The following is a 19,104-nucleotide window of genomic DNA, read 5'->3' on the forward strand; positions in this document are numbered from 1 at the left end:
TCTGAATCCTTCGAATCCTAAGTTAGTAGTACCAAATTACTCTGCCATGATAGAGAGATGGGATGGAGGGCAGGGGCGGCATCTGGAGCTGGCCGAAATTGCTCTCAACACCCCATCCACGAGCTTCAGGAGCTCCAAATCAGCAGGGGTTCCTCAGCCATGATTTCGAGCGGTAATAATAGGGAGTTGATTCTCGTCCCCAGCCTCCGTCCCTAGTCTCCCCATGCGCGACGCCCACCCCCTTTGCCCCTCCCCAACCCAGGTGAGGCGCTCGCCCCGTCTGGTCCTGCCCATCCTAGGCAAGGTCCGGAGCGGCCAGAGCAGAGAACCTGGTCGCGGATTGCACGAGAAAAGGTACTCCGGTTGCCAAAACCAGAATCAGAGTTTTAACAAAATCGGGAAAGATACGATTAGATCTGCTCGATTCCACGCTGCAGCTGCTACCGGAGCTAGTCCTCAGGGTCTCGTTGTTGATCTGATTCACGTTAGGTTCTAGATCGAGAGAGGGAAGAAGGATGGGAGGGGATTAGGTTGAGTACCGGGTGTGAAGTGAGATCGGAGGAAGGCTTGTTGTCAGTGAAGAAGAGCAGCTGCGGTGGCGAGCACCCGGGCGAGAGTATCCATCTTTGACGGCGCACACGGAGCGGGAGATGTACCAGATGGCGATAAGATCGGCAACGACAAGCCCGTCCTAGAGATCCAGACCTCGTGCCCAATGACGTATCCGAAGAGCATGGCGCTGGCGGAGCGGGGGGTGGACGAGGGAAGAGATGGCGCTGGCGGTGCCGGGGGTGGACGAAGGCGGAGATGGCGCTGGCGGGTGGGCATGGGCAGACTCGTGAACCAGGGAGGATGCATAGAGGGAAGGACTAACTTGCTAGTCATAATTCACTAGGAGACTTAGTCCCAATCTCAGCCATCCATTGCAGATCTAACGACCTGAAGACACCAAAGGCAAATTGACTACAGACTTGGCCGAAGTACACTCAGTTTGAAACTTCAGATTACGTTTATTCACAAACCATATGTTGAAACTCAACGAAAATTTCCCAGAATGCATAACTCGATAGATGTGATTCACTGGAATTTTTCAAATTTTTCTGGAAAGTTTGAATTTTGAGTTCAAATTTTAAGATAGCACTTGAAATGCTCGGAATTTACAAACCATATATCAAAATTCATTGAAATTTTCCTGGAATACATAACTCAACAGATTTGATTTTATGGAATTAAAAAAAATCTGGAAAGTTCGAATTTTGAATTCAAAATTTAGGACAGAACTTGAAATGCTCTCAGTTCACAAACTGAATGTCCGAATTCATTGAAATTTTTCCAGAATACATAGCTCAATAGGCTTGATTTCGGATTTATCTGCCAAGTTCGAATTTTGAGCAACAGTTAGCATCATGCAACTATAACAATGAAAAATCCATCTACAAGTAAAACCAAGAAAGCAATGTAGAGTTCACATCACAAACTCTTCGTTTGGCTGTACCATATCATTCAAATTCGGTGGCAACAAGTACTACTGATAAAACGACAATTGTGAGCCCCCCCCCCCCCCCCAAATTACATTTAGGTCTCCTCGGTTGTGCTTGGCCTCAAAATACTATAGTTAACCCCCAAAATATATACCCAAAAGACTATAGTTAGCTCCGAAAGTACCGTGCAACCAACATTTATACACTAGTACAGATTTCCACCATAAAGACCATCATCAACACAAGTAGAAGGAGTTGTGAGGAGTTGGGTAAAACTCTCGATGACATTGTAGTTTTCACTCTCCACATTGGCTTCTTTCTTCTCGCCATCATATTTCACTTCTACTTGAGGTTGTACATCATCTTTTTTTTTCTTTTGTTGCTGCTAATAAAAATTTAACTAGTTTTTTTATTAATAGATGACAACATTTTTGATTCATGTCAATATTAGAACATACCTTTGCTCCTTTTTTGGTTGAAACGGATGGTTTAGTTGCCTTCCGCTTGCCCTTACACAACTTATCAAGCCAAGTTTTCTTTCTCTTCAATGTTTTTGATTGAACTTCTTTTTTCTTCAGCCGTGTAGCTTGTAGCAGCTCATCCATTTGTTCAACATTTGGGTCAGCATTTTCCTTGTCTCTACTTGTTTCCTTCATATCACTAGTCGATGCATTTGATTTTTCCTCCAACTTTGGACCAAGGTAATCAAGTGCATTTTCTAGAAACAAACACCATTCCGCAGAGGAGGCCACTTTATATGCCATGGTATGGAATTTATGAGATAGTTCCTTGTACCAAAGCATGGCTTCGAGTTTTGGATTTTCTACAGCATTCCTTCTGTGCTTGTCCAATATACTCCCTTTACGTGCTTCTCTAGTCCATCTCTTCAAGATATAATGTGTTGGCAATGTTTTTATGTTCATCATATCTAGAACTTTCATTCCATGTCCACGCAATATTCCTGTCCTTTCAAACATTCGACAAGAGCATATAGTTATTTTGTTTAGAGGATCATCTATCACTAAGCGCTCATCCTCAAAAGTTAAATCACCATGGAAACTACCAATAGCAACAACATATTTGTTTCCATCCAATACTTTAATGCATGCAACCATGGATCTTTCATACCCACTTTGGAAACCTTCAAAAATAATTGGCGTGTACACTTTGCTTGCTTGTACCAACATGGGGGTGCTCATCTTGATTCTTGGTATATTTTTCTTGATTCAAATTCAGATTCCAACTCCTTGTTTCTTTTGTCATCCACTGTCCTTTCAAAATGCTTCAAAATTCTGATAATATGGAAATCTGATTTCAAGTGGTTCTTCAATGCATTGTTGAAGCTCTCACTTAGTTGTGTACTTCTCACTTCCAAACTGAAGACATCTCTCATAAAACATTCAGCCCATTTTCCTTTACTTTGTAGATACTATCGAACCAAGTTTGCTTATGCACTTTACACCTCATGTTGGCAAATGCTTCTTCAAATGCTTCCTTGTCTTCATAGCCATACATACAAGCACCAAAATATTGAAGAATATGTGGTTCTTTATCTTCATCTTTCTCTACAACACCATCTTTTTGTTCGACCTCATCTTTATCTTCACCCTTGATTGGTGATAGATGTTTGCCAACATTTTGCATTATGTGGAAGGTACATAGTCCATGATATGATTCCGTGAAGACCGCCTCTACATCATGTGACTATGTCACCAAAGTGTGCATAGTCTAGCATCATTTTAGCATCAGCCCAGAAAATGTTTGTTATATTCTCCTCACAATCCAGCTGCAAAGAATATTGAAATGATGGATTTTCGGCAATTTTGTCATGAAAATACTTTAACATGCTACCCTCCTAACCAAAAGCCAATTCCATCTGCCTCTTGGTTTGTAGAAAATTTCTATGGTCACGGCAAGTGTATCCAAGATTGAATGGTCCACCGGCTCCACGAGTAGCAAGCTCATATGCAGCTTTAGGCATAATTCCAGAATCATCCGCATCTTCAATTTCAAAAGCTTGAAATTCTGAAATTTTTCTTTGTGACACCATGAGCTGGCGGGTTTGTGGCAAGTGAAGGAGGTGATTGTGTTCAAGATCAATATCTGTTACTTCAAACACTTCAGAGTTGCGATGAAATGTAATAGTCATCTTAGAACCACACTTAGTTCTTATTTCAGCCCTAAAACACTTTTGAATGGATTCTGGTTCTCCTTTTTCTTGAATACCTTCCTTGGCACAATCTGCATGATGTTACTATACCATCAGACTTGTTCACATTGGGGTATCTCTTCCTCACTTCAAAGCATGCACGACCGCCATATGCAACCCAGAAAAGCCAAGCCTCTTCTTTACTTTTGAATATCATGCCAACTTGAGGCAAGCCCTTATCAGATTCTGCCATTGTGCATCACCCGATTTATCTGCCATTGCCAACACACATAGTCAGAGAACTACGATGGTAAATCTCTAAGAAAACTATCCGAAAGAAGACATAGAACTAACTAATGTTGTAGGTGACAGTGAGGTTCAGTTAGAGGCAAGACCAAATCAGTTACTCCAACACATTACCTTATTACAGCAGGTTACTGAACCTAGACACACACCATAATCCACCCCCAATGTCATGAATTAATCCCCAATGACAACAACAATAACCTGGACACACACGCACAACAGCAGATCCAAAAAAAAATATTCTACAGAGAACATCCATTACCTGCAACTGCCAGCTGAACTTCTCGATGACTCTCCTCGCAGGCGCGACAATGCCCACGGCGCGAGTTGTGTCCTAGCAGGGATGCGCAAGATCGAAGCCTCGGCCGCCGGCGAGGAGCAAGCGGAAGCGCGGCCGGCGGGCAGCGGCAGTCGGAAGCTGCGATGTCGAAGCCCTCTCCCTCCTTCCGCTGCTCAGCCAGAGCTCGCCTCTCTCCCCGGCTCTTCGCGGTGGCGGTCCGACAAACCCTCGCCTTCATCGCCTGACGCGGGAGAACTCAATCCCGTCACCGGGAAATCCTCGCCCCACGCGTGTATCAAGACTGAAATTGGCCTAATTTGTAGTCAATTTTCCTTTAGTCTCTTCAGGTTGGATCTGCAATGGATGGCTGAGATTGGGACTAAGTCTCCCACTGACTTATTACTAGCACGTCACCGAAGCTCAGTCCTAGAGGGAGTGGGGGTTCCTGTCTGCCTTCTGCACGTACAGGGACTTGTTGGGCTTGGCCCATTTCGGCGCGTGCGGGAAGACGAGCCGCTCAACGAAATCGACGAAATGCTACCGATAGGTGAAAAACGGTTCAGATTTTCTGTCCCGCCGCGTTCCGGTTCTCACGCGCATCTCGTCTTTCCCCCCGAGAGAACGGATCGCTTCCCTTTTTTCCGTTCTGGCTCATTGAACCCCGACCCTAGGCCACAGGCCACCGGATCAGTGCCGGTCCAATCCTCCGGCCAGCCTGCCGGCGGCGCGCCACCAGTACGGCCGCTCTCTTATGTTTCCTTGTCCGTCCCAAATCGGGCCCACCGCCGGCCTGAGCGCGACCTCATGGACCGTGTCCTGCGGGTTGCGGCTGTAGACCTGTAGTATATGACGGTGAGGCCGAGCTCACGCGCGGCCGCGGTGGTCAGTGCTGTAGAGCAGATGAGCATGGCCACGAGTGTCCGCCTAAAGCTAATCTATTTTGTAGTAATTTGATGCGGATCGATTGCGGCCCAAGAACGATACAGTCGTCCGCGTTTAAGCCAACAAATTTGGCAAAGATTGAGAGCACCATGGAGCACGCCTCTCCACTCCAAGCGCAAGATGCCAAGCTCCAATTTGTGGTACAACCAGCTCGCTGGAACATGGTAGAGACTAGAGAGAAGGCAGTTCGAAAATGTATTTCTAGGAAATTACAAATTTAGAATGCTATAATGATTTATGCCTAATATTTTGACCCGCCTTGGTAGGAATAGCAGCAGCATGCACATCTAGATGGGACACGATGATCTGGGGTACCCCTCTCTCATGTAACATGAATAACAAATCCCTACTCTCATGACACAAGAGGCGACCAGAGTCCCTCTGACCGTCTGACGCCGCAGGTGGGTAATAAGAGTGGGAGTTCCTTCCTCATCCATCTTTCGCTGTAGGATACCTAGGACAACTTTGATCGCGACACGAACATAAAAGGGTTGATTCTTTTCGGGCCGGTCCTTTATAACAGGTGACCATATGTCCTTCGGTGTCTTTGTGAGGTGGAGGCTCAAACATGCTTTTCTGTGGAAGCCGAAACGCCCCAACATTGCTTTGAGTTCATGTTCCCCAACCAAGACCTAAGAGCATCTCCAGCCGTTGGGGCTTCCCAGGCCGAAATCCGGCGTTAAATAGCGCCGGATGGATGTAAAAATTGGTCCGAGGAGGCTCATTTTCCCAGCCGCGAGCCCAGGACGGATGTAAGTATTTTGACGTAATACGGCGAATTCAGACAAAATTGGGCGAAGCTCGTTCAAACATAAGCGAAATTTAATGATATTTAACATATAGAGGCGAGTTCGTACATAAATAGGCTGAATTCGTACATATATTTGAATTCAGCGATGGGATAACTTAAACTTAAACTAAAACCGGCCTCGTACATGCCGAAATGGCGGTAGAAGGCCGTGTAGTCGCCGCCGTCATCGTCGTCGCTCGAGCCGGCGGCGTCCTGGGGCGGCGGCGCCTCGTACCAGCGGCTCGTACCCTGGCCAGCGTCGCCGGCGCGTGGCGGCGACGACCGGTAGATGTCGTCGTCGCTGCTCTCCTCGAGCTTGATCACCTCCCTGGGCGCGGCGTTCCTTCCGGCGACTGGTGCGGCGGCGCGGGCGGCGAGTTGACGCGCGGCAGCCAGATCCAGTAGCCGCCGCTGCTGCTCCGCCTCCTGGCGCTCCCAGTCGCGCCTGGACCACTCCAGTGCGGCGTCGATGGGGAGGCTGTTGTCGGCGGGCACCAGATCCTTCAGCGACCTGGCGATCGCCTCCGCCACCGCGGCGTCCTCCGCGCGCTTCGCCTCCTCCTCGGCGAGCTGGTTGGCGGCGGCCGCGGCGGCCTCCTTCCTCTTCCGCCCGCGCTGCGAAGAGGAGGGTTGGTCGCGGATGACGAGGGCGCCGCTGCTGCGCCCTCTGGTCGGCGGTGGAGACGCCGGTTCCTTCTTGACGAAGGCCTGTGTCGACGGAGACGCCGGCTCCTTCTTAACGAAGACCGGCGTTGACCCGCCGGACCTGGACGCCGACCTTGACCCAGACGAGGAGGAGGACGGCTCCATCCTCCTCGACATCCAGGAGCTACCGTGCCGGCGCGACACAGTAGCCGCCTCCGGCGGCGGCATTTCCAGGACGGGGTAGTTCCCGCCCTCGATGTGCGTGAGCACATTAGGGAGGGTGCGGCCAGGCGCGCTCCACCACCGGCGGTGGCCGGCGGCGTTGTTCCTTGCCGGAGGAGGAGGAGGGCCGTCATACGCGGCGAGTTTGCGCTCGTACTTGCGCCGGAAGAACTCGGTCCACGAGTCGTACGCGTCGGGGAAGAAGCGCGGCTCCGCGCGCCGCTCGTCGGTGAAAGTGGCGAGCACTGCTTTGATCTCCGCCTCCAGGGCGGCCCGACCCATTGGCGGCGGCGGGATCGGCACGCCGCCCGCGCTTAGTCTCCATCCTCCCGGCGCGCGGAAGTCCGGCGGCGCCGGGTAGCCCGCCATGTGGAGGAGCCGTCCCTCCATTGGTGGAGAGAGCGGCGGCCGAAGCCATTGTTGGCCGCACCGTCGTTCGCCATTGCTTGATCGCCGCTGGTTCGTTCGAGATCGGGGAAGATTTGGGGGAAGGTGAGCGAGGTGAATGTGGGGCAGACACGGTAGTTCGGCGATAAATAGAGGAAGGCGTGCGTGATACCGAGGTGACGGCATTAACTCGCAGCGTGGAAGCTACGCGTCCGACGAATACTGACCGGCGGCAGGCTTTTACAGCGCGCGGAAGACGATGCGATGAAGACGACGATCGGTGTCTCTCGCCGAAAAGTTGGGGCCACGAGACGCGCGGGAAGTTTCCTCTGTGTTTCCCGCGCTTTCGTTTCGTCCGGAGTCCCCGAGCGCTCCCCGGGGGGGCGGGGATGGCCTGGGCTCTCCGGACGGATGAAAGGCCTATTCCGGACGAAAACGAGGAACCGGGCGCGCGACTGGGCCGTTTTCGTCCATCCGGATGACAAAACGCGGTCCTGGCGGTCTCATCGGGGAGACGGATGGGGATGCTCTAATTACGTCGGTGCACACTCTGATACCCTGCTAGGTGCAATGTCGTCTATCAACCCGTAGCAACGTACGTGCATATTTCCTAGTAGTAAATAATAATAATAATAATAATAATAATAATAATAAGATATAAGATCCAACAAAGTTAGATAATTTTCCATCCTAGGGGAGTAGTGGGTGTGCTTAACAATGGTGTAGTCTATTCTCGTATTTTTAATGCCTAATGAAACAGCTTTATTTGTTGCTGGTTGTTGGGAGACCAACACAAGTGAATATCTGAATGAGTAATGCTACACATACAGAAAGTTTGTTTAGGGGATGAGGGCATGAGGCCAAGAGCAGTGGTGCGTCCTGATTTGCTAGAAAAAATAACCAATTCGAATATTTCAGGTCCATAAGTTCAGTCCGTATGTGTAGGACTGAGTACGGGTGGCATTGCTAATCTTGGCCTCGGTTGAGGAAACTGGTTTATGGCAATGCCTCTGATTATTTTTATTCTTTGTAGGGTCCAGCACGCGCGATGATGGCTGATTTATCAGGTATAAACGGGTGTCCCACAGCTTGGTTCGGTCACCGAATTTATATACGTTTCCTGAAGAAGAAAAAAAGGAGGGAATACATCCATCTGAATTATTGTTCTGTATTTTTAATCTCTGTACTTGAGTCTGTCTGTAGGTAAACATGGCCCCGGTGCAGCGAACGCGATCTTCGTGTCTTGGATGGCTATTGGAAACATCCTAGGATACTCCTCTGGTTCCACGGACAAGTGGCACGAGTAAGCGCCTCGTACATCTCATCATGATAAATTCTTTTAGCTTGCACACTAGTAGTAGTAACTACTCCGTACGATTTATGCTCTGCGGTGCTGAGTTGACGGTCAGTTTAATGCGTGCGTGCATATATACATATATATATATTTAGGTGGTTCCCGGCCCTCCAAACTAGGGCTTGTTGTGAAGCTTGCGCGAACCTCAAGGCTGCGTTCTTGGTCGCAGTGGTGAGAGCCTGCAACAATTGATTGACTCCCGGAATTGCGTAATTTTTTTCGATGGTCGTGATCATTTCAAGCTCGTTTGTGTCTTGATTTTCAGGTCTTCCTGGGTTTTTCGACAATGGTTACGATGATCTTCGCCAAAGAGACGCCGCTGGACCCGGAGGTGGCAAAGCAGAGCGAGGGCGAGGCTACGGGCCCGCTGGCGGTGTTCAAGGGCATGAAGAACCTACCGGCCGGGATGCCACAGGTGCTCATCGTTACCGGTCTCACGTGGTTGTCGTGGTTCCCCTTCATCCTCTTTGACACCGACTGGATGGGCCGCGAGATGTACCACGGCAGGCCGGACGGGAGCCCCGCCGAGGTCGCCGCCTTCCAGGAGGGCGTTCGGCAGGGCGCCTTCGGCTTGTTGCTCAACTCCGTGCTCCTCGGAATTAGCTCCTTCACCATCGAGCCCATGTGCCGGAAAGTTGGGCCCCGGACTGTGTGGGTTGTCAGCCAGGGCCTGGTCTGTATCGCCATGGCTCTGGTTGCCATCCTTGGCTCATGGTCTCTCGGCGACTTTGGCGGCAACGTGCAAGACGCCGCCGCCACTGAGAAGGGTCTCAAGGCATCAGCTCTCGCCTTGTTTGTCTTCCTCGGCCTTCCATTCGCAGTACGCGTTTATGACCATATTTTTATAATCCTTGATCTTAAATAAGCTGCATTAATTTACTACCTCTAACTACAAAAAAGAATGTCAATAGTTTATTTAAATTAGATGTATCTAGATACTTTTTAGTGTACAGAAATATCCGAGTTTAAATAAATCTTCGACATTCTCTTATGGAGGAAGGGAGTAAGTCTGATGGCTCGTTTTGCCTAATGATGCAGGTTCTATGCAGTGTTCCGTTCGCCGTGACGGCGCAGCTAGCGGCTAGCAAAGGCGGTGGGCAGGGTGAGCTACATGCTCTCAACTGATTTGAGCTTTAAAAGCCAGCAGGTAGCTAACAACAATTGCGGTTTCTGTGCGGCAGGCTTGTGCACCGGGGTCTTAAACATCGCCATCGTGATGCCCCAGATGGTCATCGCTATCGGCGCCGGCCCGTGGGACGAGCTATTCGGCAAGGGTAATATCCCGGCGTTCGCCCTCGCCTCTGTGTTTGCTTTCAGCTCGGCCGTCGCGGGGATGATTATGCTACCCAAGATGCCCAAGAGCAGCTTTCGGTCAGTCAGCATGGGCGGGGGGCACTGATCGTGGCCTAGTTCAACAGGGCAATATCCCAGGATCTTAATAATCTGATATTTTATCCTTGATTAGTAACAGACTGTTAAAACAACCAGATAAACTTCTATGCGATTTGAGTTTGAGACTGGGAACCGGTTCATATTTGAGTTCTTTCAAAAAAGGAGAACATAGCTCGGACCTCTGCATCAATCGATGTACCTATGCATCTTGCACTTCTCCACTTAACCGTCAGCCACATGGTTGAAGATATCCCATGCAACCATCTCTCAATGAATGGACCCGGTATCCGTATGTGCTCGTTACGCCTTCTGAAGAATAAAGGTGGCTCTTGAATTTAGTGTGTAGTCATACAAATAGGCTGTAAGAAATAAATAGATCCACCTTTAAAGAAAATAATGTCATTGTGCTATTTCAACATGTCCAAATTAAAGAAGTACCCAATCACATCTTCATCTCATCATGAGCTAGTTTTGGGGGGTGGTGGAGGGGTAGCAAAGGGGTTTCCATTTGTTAAGGTTATCGTCTATGATGAAAGAACCCTTATCAAAGAAATCACCTTTGACTCTCATTATACTCTTCAAAATTTGAGAGTTCGTGGGATTAGTTGTCACTTGTGAGAGGGTATTATGTTTCATAAACTCATTATAAAGTAACTCTTGGCACACTACCTTTGCATTAGGAAGTATGCTCAAGCGAACAACCATTTGCACAGCATGCACTTGTTCTTAATATCCAAAACCCCAAGTCCTGAACCTCCCGGCCTTTGGGTCTACATATAATATCTCATTTGGTTAACCAGTATTTATGGTTTTGTTGATTACTATGCCAGAAAAAAACATGAATGATAAAAATATAATCTTTTCCTTACACCTTTAAGTACTTCTATAAAAGAGAGCAAAAACATGGGTAAACTTGTTAGAAACAAAATTTTAGTGCAAGCATCTCCATATGGAGTTGCCTAAAATATCTCTTCCTCCGTGAAATTGGTTGTGAGTATGGCATTCTTGATGGTAAACATTTGTGGGATATTGTCCATGGATTATCGAGCAGATGTTACCGGTGTAGCTTATGAGAGGTGAAGCAAGGTAATGATGGAGAATCCCGGAGTGAGATTGACACATGATGTACCCAGGTTCAAGTTCCCAACGGTGAAGGACCACTATTCGTGTTATAATTCAGTATAGGATTATAGATTGGTTTAGAAAGGGGTCGCCAGTGGCGAGTCATGTCTAATTTTATTTCTCCTCTCAGATAAACTGTCTTAAGGGGTGCCGGTGAGCGCAAAAATCAACTTGTTTTACAACACCTAATTGCATAAGTAGTGTTAGAAATTACATAGTTTACCATGTTGCACGTATTCTATTTATTTCACAAGATCTTGGAAGTAATTAGGAGGATTCACAACAAAGGCATAATGAACCATATCTGGGCGAAATAATGATGATCTAGAGTAATAAAGTTCTTCTAGCAATAATCCACACGACGCCACGGAAAAAATTCGCAAACACACATTCATAGAAGACTTAACGACTTGTGGTACGGTCATGCCTTCCCATACCACCTGACCGTACCACACGTCGTTGGCACTGTCTCGTCAAATATATTCACCCCGTGAAGTAGGACCTGACAAGTGAGACACATAGCGAGAAAAAATCAACGAAACCTGACCTCTGAGAGGTATCCGAAGGGGGAACTCGCCAAAGTGGATCCATCACCATGACTGCTAGGATCATTGGAGGCTAAGACATCAATCTTCATTATCACCGTCAACAACATCATCATCGTTGGGAACACTAGTAGAGAAAAGCCTACCTGTCGCGTGCCAAATTGGGCTATTAGTCGCGGGCCCTAGCACGCGACTGGTACCTCGCCAGTGGTAAGGACCTAATAGTCGCGTAGGACCTGGGCACACGACTAGTAAGTCCTTTACCTGTCGCGTGCGCTTCCTCCTGCTGCTATTAGCTTAGTAGTCGTGTGCCCGGGGCGCGCGAGTAGTAAAATGCTACATGCCGCGTTGCAGGCCGCGTGTAGGCCGCGCCCGCTTCTATTAGGTTTTAGTCGCATGGGCACGCACGCGGATGGTGGTATTACTGGCCGCGTTACCTGCCCGCTCGCTACCACTACCTCGTGTTGGGTTCCAGTTCAGGTTATTTCAGCAATTTAAATTATTCAAATCAAAATAGGTACATATAACAGAATTCATTCACATTAATTAAATCTCAATGGAGTACCAAACTAGTACATCAAGGTCATCACAATAATACATAAGTTATATACATGTAGATACAACTAGCATGCATCTAACACATGATAATCACATACAACACAACTACAATCACAAGAAACATTGTGGAGACTAAGGGTCTTCTTCCTATGTTCCTCCTTAGTCTTTTCCTCCTTCCTCTCTTCCCCTAATATGTGCTTCATGTATCTAGATTCCGCTTCAGCTTTGCTCTTGTACCATTTTTAGTTGTTGCCCTTGAACCCGTTCACTTGCTTCAGACAGTGATCCCACTCAACATACACTCCTAGAACCCTACCTTGATACACGGCATACCACTTCTTCGCCATCGCTATACCCAAGATAGATGTGTCATAAACCAAAGTCATGCATAAGCCAAGCCATAGATAATTAATATGCAACATAATATTAGGCAACAACAACAAATATGTTCGCAATACAAAGGAACATAACTAAGCATGCATGACTCATAATGCAAAAGCATCATAAGTTTAGGAATAAACTTCACATCCCAAGTTCATAGTTTGGGAATAAATTTAAAGCAGGAGATCATAGTCCGAAGATCATAATAAAGTTCATTACACCCCACGAGTGCATCTTCACTCAACTGATTTTGCCTTGATTGAATTTCGCCTTGAATGAGAGAATGCCACCTAGCGTGTTGAATTCCCTGGTGTCACCCTGTTGTTCTAAGCGATCAGCTATGTCCTGTCGTTTTGGATTGCCGCCGTGGAACATCCCTTCGCGTCTAAGAACATCGTTGTAGATGAGTGTCCCAAGACTCTGCTGGATGCCACAAAACTCAGCTTTGAGAGCTTCGACACTGCGCTCCGCATTGCCTTTGTCCCATTCCTCGATTTGAGTTAGCGTCATAAGGTTTTGGTGCTGGCGTACAATGTCCTTCATGTGAAGGATGACGTAGTACGCATCCCTCATACATTTAGGCGGTTGCTTGAGGCAGGTAAATTCGGTTTTGTAGTTGAACTCCTTTTTTCCTGATATGCGTCCTGTTTTCTTGAGGCAGCCTCCCTTCATGGAGAAGCCACAGATAGCATCATCGAGAACATTCTTGAGTTCGATGTACTCTTTCTTCAGGTCTTTGATCCTCAACGAGTCTAGAAACGTCTTGCAAAACTTCCGGATACAAAATGATGAGGATGATGTGTTCTCTACGCAAAAACAATTCAAAGAAACCATCATTCTCAAATTTACCGTTCATGTATATTCAAAATAATGATGGAAGTGTAGTAAAACTTGTTATGTTCGCTAGCAAATAGCTTTACCTCGGAAAGTAAGGCTGGAGCATGGCTTTTCTTAGTCTTATTCTTCACCATGAAATCTTCGATGTACTCCATCATGACTACACGGCCCTCATGGCTTACCAACTGGTGTTCATGCATGTAGTAGAGGTCACCTATCGCGATGTCCTCGAGTTTCTCTTTCGCGACCAAGTGGGCTAGATGGAGAGCATATAGGCGGACCAGGGAGTCATCGAGTGATTTCATGTGCAACATATCAAATATGTGTTCAAACCACATGAAGAACACGTCCGCGGGGGATGTATAAACAAAACCCAAGTCCGTTGGCACATTAACCGAGAAAACCAGGTAGTTTGGATCGTCCTTCGATTTGAGAATCTGTTTCTCCTTTGTAAGTACAACATCATGCAAACTGCTACGGTCCCCTGTTATGGATTTGAGCATAGCAGATGGAAGGATGGGTTCACCCACAACATGATATGTTCGCACATTGAAATCTACCTTGTCCTTAACCTGGGTCAGCTTCGGAGCAGGCTGCCTGTTGAATGTTAGCGCAACCTTCTTACTTCTTTTCCTCTTCTTATTATGATCCATAAAAAGTCCCTTCACCGCATCACCGGCCACAGCACGCAGTGTGTTCGGGGATAGAATATCAACTTTAGGTGGTTCAGTGATGGTAGTTGGTGGCGTATCTTGGGAACTAAACAACAACGACTTCTGGCACGGAACAAAATATTCTTGTTAAACATCAGCCCTACGAGTATCGACATGACGATGCTTCTCTACAAAATCGAGTCCAAGGAGTCCGTCATCAGCAAAATCCTGGAAATCATCGTGGGCATCATTGTGTTGTGTTGTCGCAATGTGGCATCATCAGCCACCACATCGCTTGGACCTCCTAGTTCAGGCCTGTAGAGGACAAATGGTTGTGCTTGCGTAGTGGTATTAAGAGCGCTTGGCGGCATCGGCCCGAGTGCTGGTGTTGTCTGCGGGGTGGTGTCATGCCCCAAATGGATTTGGCTTTTCGGCCGGAGCAAGGTCCAATGTTTGCACTGTCCTAAAGCCATTTGGGAACACTACAAGAAAACTTCTTATCAACAAAGTCAAATTTTGGTCAGCTAACGGCCCTTTTTCGTCGCCTATGAGCCTAACCCGACGATATGGGTTCTGTGATGTATACTGCATCAGCTAAGGGATTACCACGGATTTTTCGGTGCGTTGCGTTTGGGCGCCCTTTGGCCACGAAAAATCGGACAGTTGCAAAACAATTTTCGGGAGGCCGTTGACTGCTGACATCATGCAAACTAACACGTGGCAGATCCCGTTAACTGTTCGTAAACGCAGTTAACTGGCTGAAAACCCGTGGTAGATGGTAGGCCCAAACAAGGCCTGCCACGATGATGGTTTGCAAGAACAACATGATCATTCGTGCATATTTTCGTGGATGTATTAATTCTGGGTTTTTATATCGTATGCCAACAAGGAGCGTAGGAGGATGTTTATCAGCGGTGTGTTTCTGTCGCACCCAAGGTGTCACAAGTCTTAGGTGAATTGACTGCAAGAATTGAAATGGAAAGCGGTGAGTGTGAATAATAAGAGTTTGGAGTATTGATATGGCAATAAAGTAAAGTGCATAAAATTAAACAGCTAATAGGCGAGTATCTGCAAATGGAAAAGTAGGCGCGGGGTGACTCGGTTCATGGTGATAGTGAATGTGCTAGGTGGAATAAATGTAATAAGTGAATATGATTCTTCATATTTATATATCTGAGAAGGCAAGCAACCCGTAAAAGAGAAAGACTCCTCTTGGTAGATTTCATCTTCCTCCAATAATCCTTCTGCCTGTTACCAAAGCCATGATCAGCGCATATATTAAGGTGGTTAAACCGGAGTAAAGCTTTAAGCTCGGTGGTTCCTTGTGATTCCTCGAGTATTGCTAGATCCTCTTTGACATCGGTCGTGTCACTCGGGGGGCCGCAGATTCACTAGCACACAAGTTCATGTTTATGAGTTCTTGAGATCATGCTATCTGGGCCCTTAAATTAGATAACAACATTAGGTGCACATAAAAATTCATACTCATATATGAAATAATCTCAAACATAAGTTCACAAATGGATGGAATAAAATTGGCACATCACATCTCACCAATCCCCTACATCTCCCACGCCAATGGGATCTACTCACACATGAGAGGAGAATAACATAGCAATATCATAACAAAGTAAATGAAGTTCATCTTGATATTACCGTAGAAAGCCACAATAGTTGAAGATCAAATCAAATACAAACTAGGATGTAATAGAGGTTTCAATTCCTAATCTTACAAGTATGAATCTCTCTCTCTCAGTACAAGTGGGATGAAGTTGATGGGGTGATGATCTTGAAGAGATTGATCGTCGATGGAGTCGAGGTTGGTCTTCTCCTTCTTTAGATCTGATCTCCTCTGTTCTGGTGCGAATGGTGGCTGTTGTCTTCTGTTTCTCGTCCCCTTCCCTTCACAGAAAATGTTCGTTTTGATAAGGCGAAGGAGGTGCCGATGAATGTACAAGGATGTCGCCTAGAGGGGGGGTGAATAAGCGGGTTGTAAAAACTTCTACTTGAGGGCTTAACAAGGCGGAATAAAACTACAATTTACTTGCTAAGCATAAAGCCTATCAACTAGGGTTTGCCTATGTGCACCAACAACCTATGCTAAGCATGATGAGCAACAAGGTGATAGGAAACTAGATATAGAACCTCAAGCACGAAGGATATCACAAAGTAAAGCGCATAGGTAAAGGAGCTCGGGTTGAGAAGTAACCGGTGCACGAGAGAGACGACGATGTATCCCGAAGTTCACACCCTTGGGTGCTACGTCTCCGTTGGAGCGGTGTGGTGGCACGAGGCACTCTAATGAGCCGCTAGGGCCACCGTATTCTCCTCGAGCCTTTCCACCAAAGGGAAAGCCTCGATCCACTAAGGGACCCTTGAGGGTAGTCACCGAACCCGTACAAGCTTGGGGCAAACACCCAAGTATCAAGCTTGAGGCAAACTCCACAACATGGAGGCTCTCAAGTACTAGGCGACAAAGGCTACAACACGCCACAAACGGCAACAAGACCACAAAGGCTCCAACGCGCCACAACCGGCTCCAAGGCCACAAAGGGTACAACGCACCACAAAGGCGACAAGGCCACAAAGGCAATGAGACCACAAAGGCTACCACGCCACAAAGGCAACAAGGCCACGAAGGCAACAACACCACTAAGGTCAACAAGCCCTCTAGAGTTCCAAGAACCCTAGAGGGAACTCACACGAACTCACACGAGACCGAAACCCCGAAGAGAACCCAAACCGATCCACCTAATGCAATGGATAAGAACACCACTAAGATGCCTAAGTTCTTCTCTCCCAAATTCCAACAAAACTACAAAAGCTATTGGGGAATAAGGGATGAAGAACAAACATGAGTAGGAACACCAAATTACTCCAAGATCTAGATCTAGCAAGATTCCCTCACTTGGAGAGGGATTCACTTGGTGGAGCACTAGATCTAGATATCCTCTCTCCCTTCCCCCAAAAAGATGCAACAAATAGTGGGGGGATCAAGAGGAGGATCAAGCTCTTCAAGGTCAACAATGGAGGAGAGAGAATAGATGTGCAAGAGCTACTTTGGACGGGGCTGGAAGGGAGGTATAAATAGGGCCCAGAAAAAATAACTGTTGGGGCTGAAAAATGGTCAGATTCGCAACCCAAATCGGTAATACCGCTTGTCGAAGCGGTAATACAACTCACGTCAAAACTGTGCAGAAAACAGAAAAAGTGACCCAAACCGGTACTAACGGATTTGGGACGGTAGTACGGGTTGCACCAAAACTGAGCAAATGCAAACCAGTAAACACAGGAGAGAGAGAGAGAGGGGAGCAGACAACAGTGCAACAGCGAGCAACAGAGCAGCAGGAAGGCATGCGCGGGGCCAGCGTGCGCGAGGAGCAAGGCGGAATCGCGCGCGTGTGAACGCATGCGTTCAATGCGCCTGCCAGCTCTCTCGATCGAGCGGGGGCAGGTAGCGTCGAGCGGCGTGCGGTGGTGGGCGAGCACGAGCGAGCGAAGGTGAGGCTGGGCTGCTTCTGGCGCGGAGCTGGGCCGCGGCGGCCCAAGGCGGAGGCGGCCTGGTGGAGCGGGGTAGGTGATGTCTACGGGAGCTTCTATTCTTGTAGACAGTGTTGGGCCTCCAAGAGCAGAGGTTTGTAGAACAGCAGCAGTTTTCCCTTAAGTGGATCACCCAAGGTTTATCGAACTCAGGGAGGAAGAGGTCAAAGATATCCCTCTCATGCAACCCTGCAACCACAAAGCAAGAAGTCTCTTGTGTCCCCAACACACCTAATAGGTGCACTAGTTCGGCGAAGAGATAGTGAAATACAGGTGGTATAAATAAGTATGAGCAGTAGCAACGGTGCCAGAAAATAGCTTGCTGGCGTATGGTTGATGGTGGTAATATGGTAGCAGTAGTAACGCAGTAAAACAAGTAAACAAGCAGCGATAGCGATATTTAGGAACAAGGCCTAGGGATTAGACTTTCACTAGTGGACACTCTCAACTTTGATCACATGACAGAATAGATAAATGCATACTCTACACTCTTGTTGGATGATGAACACATTGCGTAGGATTACACGAACCCTCAATGCCGGAGTTAACAAGCTCCACAATTCAATGTTCATATTTAAATAACCTTAGAGTGCATGAAAGATCAATACGACTAAACCAAGTACTAACATAGTATGCACACTCGTCACCTTCACACTATGTAGGAGGAATAGATCACATCAATACCATCATAGCAATAGTTAACTTCATAATCTACAAGAGATCATAATCATAGCATACGCCAAGTACTAACACGGATGCACACACTCGTCACCATTACACCGTGCGGGAGGAATAAAACTACTTTAATAACATTGCTAGAGTAGCACATAGATAAATTGTGATACAAAACACATTGCAATCATAAAAAGATATAAATAAGCACTTCACTATGCTCTTCATAACAGTGAATAAGTATTCTCGTGAAATATAGCCTAAGAGACCCACACGGTGCACACACTGTCACCTTTACACACGTGGGACAAGGAGTCTCCGGAGATCACATAAGTAAAACTCACTTGACTAGCATAATTACATCTAGATTACAAGCATCATCATATGAATCTCAATCATGTAAGGCAGCTCATGAGATTATTGTATTGAAGTACATAGGAGAGAGATGAACCACATAGCTACCGGTACAGCCCCGAGCCTCGATGGAGAACTACTCCCTCCTCATGGGAGCAGCAGCGGTGATGAAGATGGCGGTGGAGATGGCAGCGGTGTCGATGGAGAAGCCTTCCGGGGGCACTTCCCCGTTCCGGCGGCGTGCCGGAACAGAGACTCCTGTCCCCCAGATCTTGGCTTCGCGATGGCGGCGGCTCTGGAAGGTTTCTGTGGGTTTCGTCGAACGTAATAGGGTTTTCGCGACGGAGGCTTTAAATAGGCGGAAGGGCAGCCTCGGAGGGGGCTGGGGCCACCACACCATAGGGCGGCGCGGCCCCCTCCGGCCGCGCCGGGTGTGGTGTGGGGCCCCCGGGGCTTCCTCCGGCGGCTCTCGGGTGTTCTGGATGGTTCCGGGA

General features: G+C 47.6%; 2 protein-coding genes across 4 annotated transcripts in view; one reads left to right on the forward strand and one right to left on the reverse strand.

Annotated features, from left to right (window-relative positions):
- Positions 1–9,955, forward strand: part of LOC124650258 (sucrose transport protein SUT3-like) — a 50,315-nt gene extending 40,360 nt beyond the window's left edge. Inside the window, exons 6-11 of the mRNA XM_047189802.1 lie at positions 8,236–8,269; positions 8,406–8,505; positions 8,652–8,727; positions 8,822–9,376; positions 9,595–9,658; positions 9,738–9,955. Coding sequence (XP_047045758.1) covers positions 8,236–8,269; positions 8,406–8,505; positions 8,652–8,727; positions 8,822–9,376; positions 9,595–9,658; positions 9,738–9,955 — 1,047 coding nt within the window. The remainder of the gene's footprint in view (positions 1–8,235; positions 8,270–8,405; positions 8,506–8,651; positions 8,728–8,821; positions 9,377–9,594; positions 9,659–9,737) is intronic.
- Positions 1,201–4,561, reverse strand: LOC124650259 (protein FAR1-RELATED SEQUENCE 5-like). Of its 3 annotated transcripts, none has more exons than XM_047189804.1 (3): positions 4,199–4,561; positions 1,940–3,902; positions 1,201–1,371 (listed from the first exon to the last, which is right to left on the reverse strand). In XM_047189804.1, the coding sequence occupies exons 2-3, from the start codon at positions 2,678–2,680 to the stop codon at positions 1,270–1,272; spliced, it is 843 nt and encodes a 280-aa protein (XP_047045760.1). In that variant the 5' UTR covers positions 2,681–3,902; positions 4,199–4,561; the 3' UTR covers positions 1,201–1,269. The 3 variants fall into 3 exon arrangements, with proteins under 3 accessions (XP_047045760.1, XP_047045759.1, XP_047045761.1); XM_047189803.1 differs by lacking the exon at positions 1,201–1,371 and adding an exon at positions 1,581–1,863; XM_047189805.1 differs by lacking the exon at positions 1,201–1,371 and having other exon boundaries at positions 3,566–3,902.
- Positions 9,956–19,104: the final 9,149 nt, after the last annotated feature.

Source organism: Lolium rigidum, chromosome 4 (genome assembly GCF_022539505.1).
Source record: "Lolium rigidum isolate FL_2022 chromosome 4, APGP_CSIRO_Lrig_0.1, whole genome shotgun sequence".
Lineage (NCBI taxonomy): Eukaryota > Viridiplantae > Streptophyta > Magnoliopsida > Poales > Poaceae > Lolium > Lolium rigidum.